Here is a 9,404-nt window from a genome sequence, read left to right as displayed (position 1 = left end):
TCTTGTAAGTCACACTCATCCCTGTAGCGTACTTCAATTCAAGTTAGAACACAAAAAACACCTAACTACAAAAATAAAAAGGAAAAGAACATGGGTGGCCTCCCAAGAAGCGCCTGATTTAATGTCGCAGCATGACGCAAAATACCCTCAAGTGAAATGAACGACCGCCACAACGTGGCTTTCTCCAACCTTTCCCAAGTAGTGATTCACCTGGTGACCATTGACTCGGAATACTTCATTTTTTTTGTTCTTCAAGTCTAATGCACCAAAGGGTGTCACACACCCAATTTCAAAGGGACCACTCAATTTAGACTTTAGCTTCCCCGGAAACATCCTCAACCTTGAATTAAACAATAATACAAGATTGCCCACCTTGAACTCTTTGTTCCAAATGTATTTGTCATGAAGATATTTCACATTTTCTTTGTACAAGGACGAACTTGCATAAGCGTGGTACCTGGACTCATCCAATTCATTCAAGTGTGCAACCCTCAAGTTAGCGGTTACATCCCAATTAAGATTCAACTTCTTTAGAGCCCACATGGCCTTGTGCTCTAGTTCCACCGGAAAATGACAAGCTTTTCCGAACACCAATCGGGATGGTGAAATGGCATTTCTCCCTATTGAGCACCAAATTTGTTCCTTCACATCTAGCCAACATTTTGTCCAAATTTGCATGACAATCATCAAAAGAATCTCCAATCACCGAGAAGTCATCCATGAAAACTTCAAGGTAGTCCTCCACTATGTCTGTGAAAATAGCCATCATACACCTTTAAAAAGTCACTGATGCATCGCACAAACCAAATGGCATCCACTTGAAGGCGAAAGCACCATTGGGACATGTAAAGATCATTTTATCTTGATCTTACGGAGCAATGAGGATTTGGTTGTAGCCTGAGTACCCATCAAGAAAGCAATAGAAAGCACGACCCGCCAATCTATCAAGCATTTAATCTAAGAAAGGAAGGGGAAAGTGATCCTTCCTTGTGACTTTGTTGAGATTTCGATAGTCCATACACACCCTCCAAACAGTCACCGTCCTTGTAGGAATTAATTCATTCTTTTCATTGGTGACCACCATCATGCCTCCTTTCTTTGGAACACATCGAACCAGAGAAGTCCACGAAGTATAGGAGATGGGGTATACAACCCCGACATCCAACCACTTGATAATCTTCTTTTTGACAACTTCTTGCATAGCCTCATTGAGCTTCCTTTGATGTTCAATAGATGGTTTGGCGCCATCTTCCAATTTGATCTTATGAATGCAAAAGGCGGGGCTTATCCCCTGTATATCCTCCAAGGTTCACCCAATGGCCTTCTTCCTCTTTTGTAGAACCGCCAATGTGGAATTTACCTGCACGTTACTAAGACAAGAGGAAAGAATAACCAGTAAAGTAGAACAATGACCAAGAAATTCATACCGAAGATGTGGAGGCAATCTCGTCAACTCCAAGGTAGGAGGCTCTTTAATAGAAGGCTTTGTAGGAGGAGTTGTCCTATTTTCAAGATTTAAGGACAATTTTCGGGGTGCATAATTGTACGACCCCATTCCTTGCACAGAGTTCACACATTTCATGAACCCATCCGTCTCGTCATCATCAAAGTTGAGCAAGAAGGCCTCCAATATATCACCAACAGTAATTGTAGCATTTGTTTCATCAATAATAACATCGGTCACCAAGTCCACAAAAGAGTACACCTCATTGCTATTTGGTTGCCGCATGGGCTTACATACATAGAATACCACTTTTTCATCACCAACCGGGAAGGTAAGTTCTCCGGCTTCAATATCACAAATAGCCTTCCCCGTAGCAAGGAAAGGTCTCCCAAGAATAATCGGAACTTCATATCAACCTGACAATCTAGAATGACAATATCCGCCGGGAGAATGAATTTATCAACACAAACCAAGACGTCTTCAATCACTCCCAAGGGCCTCTTCATAGTACGATCGGCCATTTGCAATCTCATAGAGGTGGGTCTTGGTTTCCCAATTCCTAAAGTCTTGAAAACCGAATAGGGCATCAAATTGATACTTGCCCCAAGATTACAAGGAGCTTTATCACACTCGGCACTTCTAATTGTACAAGTAATCGTGAAAGCACCGGGACCCTCCAACTTAGGATCCATTGAATGCACAATTGCACTCACTTGATGAGTGACTTTGATTACTTCAAAATTTATTGACTGCTTCTTTGTTACAAGATCCTTTATAAACTTTGCATAAACCGGGCATTTGTTCCAAAGCTTCAACTAACGACACATTGATTGAGAGGATCTTCATCAATTGAATGAACTTTTTGAATTGGTTCTCACCATTTTTCTTGGCAAGTATTTGAAGGTATAGAGGAGGAGTCTTAGGCAATGTTGCTTTAGCCTTTGGCACTACCAGCTCCGGTATGTCAATAATGTGTTCCCTAGACGGGTTCACCTCCTCTTGAGTCTCTTCCACACTATCATCAATATCAATCCGACCTCCATCATTAGGTTGCGCCACATTGTTCGGGATCTCTTCTTCTTGCATCACTTGATCATCATCAATAAGTTGCCTTTGACTTGAGGTGGGTGCATTCCCACCTCTTCCACTTCTTGTGGTAATGGCTATGGCATGCCCCACATTGTTGCCACCCTTTGGGTTTACTACCGTGTTACTTGGTAGTGCCCCTAGGACGAGAATTTAGAGCTTGAGAGATTTGATCTATTTGAAATTCTAGGTTGCAGATTGATATGTTGTGTGAGGCAAGTTGGGTATTCGAATCGGCATTCATTTCTGTCATTTGCTTGAACATATTTTCAATACGCCCCATCTAATTATTTGAAGAACTTGAACCATGGGAAGGATAAGAGGTGGGTTGCTTGGTTGTTGATGCATTGGTTGCCTTTGAAAACCTAACCCCCGGTTGCCTTGATTGTTGTTCCATCCGCCTTGATTGTTACCTCCCCAAATTCCTTGGTTGTTTCCACTCGTATTTCCTTGATTGTTGTTGTTATTCCAATTCCCGTTATTGTTGCCACCACTCCGATTTCTTTGATTGTTAGAATTCCAATTGCCTTGATTGTTTTGAGGTCGCCATTATTGTTGGCTTGGGCCTTGAAAATTGTTTCTTTGCCATTATTCACATATTACACTTCTTCTTCTTGTTCATTATAGGAATCATCTTGCTCAAAACCACTATCTTCTTGTACATATTCTCCACTCGAGTTTGCACTTGTGGACCCTTGGTCCTCTTCTTGTTCACCATCATGTTCACCCCTTCCATGGCAATGACTTGCTTACGAGCTTGCACTTGACTAAGTTGAGACTTTTCTAGTTGATTCATGGTAGTAGTCAATTCGGCAATGACTTGCCCATGGTCATGCAATTCTTTGTGAAGGTGGATCATATTCGGATAACCTTGTGGAACATTGGCCTGGGATTGCCAAACCGATGACATTTCCGCCATCTCATCCAAAATCTCACACGCCTCCGCATAAGGCGTAGTCATAAAGTTCCCACCGGCAAGTTGATTCACAACACATTGGTTGGTCATGTTAATCCCACGATAAAAAGTTTGTTGAATCATGTTTTCTGTCATATCGTTGTTGGGACATTCCTTAACCTTTATTCTATAGCGCTCCCATATCTCGTGTAGTGGTTCGTTCGGCTCTTGCTTGAAAGCCAAAATCTCATCTCGAAGTGTAGCCATGTGTCCGGGAGAGAAGAACTTAGCAATGAACTTTTCCGCCAATTCATCTTAAGTGTGAATTGAATGATTCAGCTATTCTTCCAACCAATCTATAGTTTTCTCCGTAGAGAGAAGGAAAAAAGGCTTAGCCTCAATGCATCCTCGGAGACATTTGTTTGCTTGCTCCCCATCCATAAACCCCTTCAAATATTTATAAGCATTTTGTGTTGGATCACCGGTGAAGAATCCCCGTTGCTCAAGCAAAGTGAGCATCACATTGGTTATTTGGAAGTTGCCCATCCTAATACGGGGAGGGACTATTGCACTAGCATATCCTTCATCGGGTAATACCGGGTGTGGATCCGCTTGTTGTGGAGGTGGGGGTGGAGCGGGGATATTGTCATGAGGCACTCGACCTCTTCTATTGGCTTTAGGTTCAAGAGCTACCTCCTCAACTTGCTCATCCTTGCCGTCCACATCCCACAAAGGCACATTTCCGAGATCATTATTTGCCACCATGGTTGTACCTAAAATTTGTCACACAAGTTAGTAACACAAAAGGGAAAGAAGATATTCCAAAAACAAACCCAAATACATAGCTAACACCATTTTAACTCCCCGGTAACGGTGCCAAAAATTGATCAACATCTAATCTGCACTCAATAGTGAGTGGAAGTCGTTGGAAGAATAGTACCCAACAAGAGTCGGGGTTGATTTCCACATGGAGTTACAATGGGTTTTAGAAGTATACACTTGATGAGAGTGAATGGACTAACTAAATTTGCACTTCCACAGAAGGTTTTGATTACTAGTTCTACTTTAACTCTAACAATTATAAACTAAGAAAAGAAACTAGAAACGAATGATAGTTTTTGGTGTTTTACAATTAGTTAAAAGGCCCAGGGATGTGACCATGACCTAGGTGTTCGCCTAATGGGTTAAATACGTTAATACCTGTTGCTGATTGGGGTGTATTATAGCTCTCAACTCTACGTTACCCACTCAATACCTCTCGATCAAAGAGTGACTTTGCCCAATTTGACTTTCTCAAGTTCAAATGGGTATCAAAAAAATTGTTGATATGATCTCAATACGCTTTCTCATGCTATATCTAGTTTGAACCCTTTAACTAGTCTAATCAAACTCACAATCAACCCAATTCCTTGTTAGCCAAGTTATCCTAGACTAGGTCCCTCTTTCTCAAGCAGAGACTAAGTTAAAAAGGCATGAATTGATGTTTGCAGCCATTAATTCTAAAATTGAAGCATAAACCAAGCTGAATAATCAACACACAATCACAAACAAGCATTATATTAGGTACCTATAAGGTTTACACACTAGGTTGGGTCACAACCCTAGTAAAAAATCTAGCTACTCATAGTGGGATTGAAGAAAGTAAAGAAGAAATACTAATTAAACTCATATTCAAAGATTGAAATGACAAAATATAATGTTTAAACACTAAAATAGTCACAAACTTACTAAAATGGCAAAATGTAACGCTACATCTACTTAAACTTCGAAACTTAACCTAAAAATGTGAAAGTCGTCTATTTATAGTGGCCCAAAATTCGCTGACAAAAATGCTCCTCGGAAGGTTCTGCGGCCTCACAATTCCATGTGCAGCCCGCAGATTCTTCAATTGAGAAGTTCGGATTCTGCAGTCGCACATTTTTGGGTTGCGACTGCAAAGTATCTTCTGTGGCCGCACAATTCTTGTGCGGTCCGCACTGCAGCAAGGCTTCAGGACTTGGTCTTTTTCACACTCTTTGAACTTTGAATCTTTTGTCAGTGCAGACCCTGTTCTACGGACGCACATTAGCCAAAGTTTTGTTGGGTGCTTTTACTTGGTTTGCAGTCGCGGATGGAATTCTGCGGTCCGCACTTTCTTTTGCGGCCGCAGAAACCCTTCTGCAGATCGGACTTCTTTAATTATGCGGCCTTTATTGCCTTGTGATTCGGAACACTCCTTATTGAGTCGGACTTCATCGTGGGCGACCAAACTTCCAATATTCCTGTAATTTGCACAATTTCATTAGTTTCGGGAACATAAATCGATACTTTCGTACTTAAACAAAAGCAAAAAGGTGCTAATAAGTAGTGAAGATCCCACTTATCAATTTTTCACAACCTGCTCACTTACTCTAACACAGAGGCCAAAGACCGTACATTTTCTTTGCAAATCATGCGCCCTCACACCAGATATAGATAGTAGTTCCACACATAATAAAGTTCAAGAACAAATAGGAACTCAAGATAGAAATAATTCACTCACTCTCATAATTAAAGTTCGCGTGCCACAAAAGACGTACCATAGGCTTACCCGTATTGTAATACTCTACTAATTGAGCTCATTCAGTCAAAGATCAAGTAGGAATCTATTTGGTTGTAATGTAAGCTATGGGACGGGTAGGATACAATTTGGACAGAGTGACTACACCTCCCTAAGAACTTTAATACATATACATTAACAATTGAAACCCCACACTTATGTTGAACCAAATTTTCACCTGTACAACCTAATAGCACCAAGCTCCCAATCTTTTTAAGCACAAATAAGATGAGAACTACCACTAACAAGGAACCAATCTTTGCCTAATACATACACAAACTCATTTTTGTCTTTTCAAAGTTCTGATTTTTTTTCGAGCAACTTCATTTCTTCTTTCTTCAATTCCTTACAGGTGGCTCTCATAATTTTAAACAGTTCACCTTTCTCCATTTTTCTCAGTTCCACTCAAAACCCAACTATACCTCCACTTAGCTTTTAACAAGCTCATATCAAATTCAAGTGCTCATAAGTGGTGAAAGGTTCAAACCGATAGTCAATTCAAACAAATGGGCTATACTGGTAGTGTGGTTGCCAAAGAAAATAGGATTACAAGCTCAAAGGGGCTAATTAGGATACACAACAATTAGGCGGGTCATAGGCATATATCTGGCTCAACAAAAAAAATGTTTATATCACTTCCTAGACCGAACAAGACTTCTATTTCTCATTGCAAACACACTGGGCAAGTTCTAGACATCAACTGACATGCACAGAATATCACCAACAATCTCACACACACATCGGCACATAACCCACTTAGGATCGGATCTATCCTGACTCTCCAATCAAGGCATTAAAGCATAGTCGAGATCAACCATATTAAGGCACTTATCCATGAGTCATGAATTGAGCCTAGGCGTCACAACTAAGGCACTCACCACTCTCAAGACATACGCAGTCAAGGAAAATTGCTCCCAACTACAATGACCCATGAATTTCTTTTCCTACAAAACGAAAAATCTAACTACACCCGGTTCAAGCAAAACCCTTGGAAAAGAACCGCGACACAAAGAAAACCAAGGGAAAATTACTACACTACTTAAGAAAATAAAACAAACTTAAATTTTTTTTTTCTTCGACTTTGATCCCTCAATAAGACAGTAGAGGAAATTCATCGTCACAAAAAGTCAAATTTTTTATTTATTTATTCAAATATTCCTAACTGAGAAAAACAAAACACATATATACATAATTACATCCCCCACCCTACACTTTAAATTGTGGCATATTCCCATGTCACACAAATAAAAAGCAATAGGTAAAAGGGAACTCCCCTGAATCATCTATTCTAGGTCTGAATCAAAGTCGGGATCCACGTTGCACGCCTGACCCAGTGGACACATCCATGCTGAAAGTTTCCTTTCTGCCTTCTTCAGGTGCACCCCACACTTGTCATGCTTACCCTCTCCACCTCGCTCTTTTAGGGCCTTTGCCTTGAATTCAGAGTGTGCATTCGACTCGTCTCTGGGTGCACCTACGGCCTCCTTCATTTTGAACACCACCCTTTCTTCTCACACTCTTAGCATGAGCTGCCTTTCCTGAATATTTAATACACCTTTTCCAGTAGCCAAGAAAGGTCTAGCTAAAATAAGAGGGACCTCCTTTTTCTCTTCCATGTTCACCACGATGAAGTACACCGGGAACGCAAATTTGTCCACCTGAACTAGCACATCTTCCACTATTCCTTCAGGTATGATTGTGGCCTGATCCGCCAGCTGCAAGGGCACAGGTATAGATCTGATTTCTCCAATCTCTTCCTCCAATTTTCTAAAAAAAGACAAAGGCATAATATTAATAGAAGCACCTGAATCACACAAAGTTTTTTCAAATTTAGTACTTCCTAAAGAGCAAGGTAGAGTGAAAATCCCTGGATATCCACACTTTTGAGGGAGCTTATTTTGTAGAATAGCACTACAATGCTCTGTGAGCTTGCCAACCGATGTCTCTTTCACTTTCCGCTTGTTGGAAAAGATCTCCTTCAGGAACTTGACATATGGTGGCATTTGAGAGAGTACCTCTGTGAAAGGTAGATTAACATGCACCCACTTGAGCACTTCTAGAAAATGCATAAATTATTTGTCCAGCTTTTCTTTTTTTTTTTTTTTGCTTCTGGGGGAAAGGTAGAGAAGTCATATATTACTCTCTTCAGTCTCGTCATTACTTCTTTGTTTGTCTTTCTTCGTCCTTGTTGGAACTTCAAATATGTTCTTCTTCTTCAAGCCATCCTCTTGCTCTGCACTCACTTCACTCATACGATGCTCATCACTTTTCTACTCCCCTTCAGTCTTAACTTAATTTCGAGTCAACTCATCATTCTGCGTTACCATGGGGTCCTGCAATACATTACCATTCCTCAAAGACACTACATTTATTGTTTCCTTTAGATTCCTTTCGGTATCCGCATGAAGGGCTCTTGGAGACCTCTCGGATAACAAACTAGCAATCTGCCCCACCTATCTCTCTATGATTCGAATAGCTGCACCATAAATTTCAAATATTTCATATGTCTTAATAATGAAATACTTTATTAAATCTTCCATGCTAGACTGGTTAGACTATGGGGACTGATATTACTACGTATGCTGATTTTGAAATCTTAGAGCTCCTTGTCCCTGGGGTCTCCGATTATTCTGTTGCCATGAGTTCAGACTACCATATGGAGAACTCCACGAAAAACCTGGGTACCTCTGTCCTATGGAGTTAAAATTATTTCCACTTTGGTAGTTGCCTCTGTCTAAGCTTCCCACAGTATTTACCACTTCATATGTAGCTGAGGACTGACACTCATACATTGAATGACCCAATCCAAAAAAGTCACAAACTGATGGTGGCTGGCTCTGGACCTTGGCTAAGGTCAACTTTCCTATCTCCTTGGCTTGCACTGATGTGTTAGTGTCACGACCCAAAATCCACTAGTCGTGATGGCACCTAACCCAACTCGCTAGGTAAGCAAACTAATAACTATCCAAATTCAATAATATTAAAAAGATGATTAAACAAAGGAATTATCTAAATCCTATACCTTTCCCAAGGACTGGTAGTACAAATCACGAGCTTCTAAAAATAGAGTTTACAAAGCTGATATGAACTAAATACACTTTCTGTTTGAAAATTACATAAACAGAGTTTTAAAATCTAAGGCTACCATGAACAAGAGGTCGCTACAACTAGAACGCAGGTACATCTTCCAATCCAGCTCCCATCGAACATAGCAACCTCATCAGCCAATATCTCCACGCAATGTGCAGAAGTGTAGTATTAGTACAACCGACCCTATGTACTGGTAAGTAACAAAACTAACCTTAGGTTGAAAGTAGTGACGAGCTGGAACATAGGTCGGGTCCAACACACATAGCCAATAACATTTCATAATAATGTAAAGCAATTAAATAAAGAAAAAG

The 9,404-nt window shown here is 40.5% G+C and overlaps 1 protein-coding gene across 1 annotated transcript; it reads right to left on the bottom strand.

Moving 5' to 3' along the window:
• On the bottom strand, window positions 7,515-8,255 carry LOC109227681. Its single transcript, XM_019392879.1, has 2 exons — window positions 8,144-8,255; window positions 7,515-8,059 (listed from the first exon to the last, which is right to left on the bottom strand). Exons 1-2 carry the CDS (start codon window positions 8,253-8,255, stop codon window positions 7,515-7,517), a joined length of 657 nt encoding a protein of 218 aa, XP_019248424.1.

Source organism: Nicotiana attenuata, chromosome 6 (assembly GCF_001879085.1).
Source record: "Nicotiana attenuata strain UT chromosome 6, NIATTr2, whole genome shotgun sequence".
Taxonomy (NCBI): Eukaryota; Viridiplantae; Streptophyta; class Magnoliopsida; order Solanales; family Solanaceae; genus Nicotiana; species Nicotiana attenuata.
This window is presented reverse-complemented; position numbering and strand designations above follow the sequence as displayed.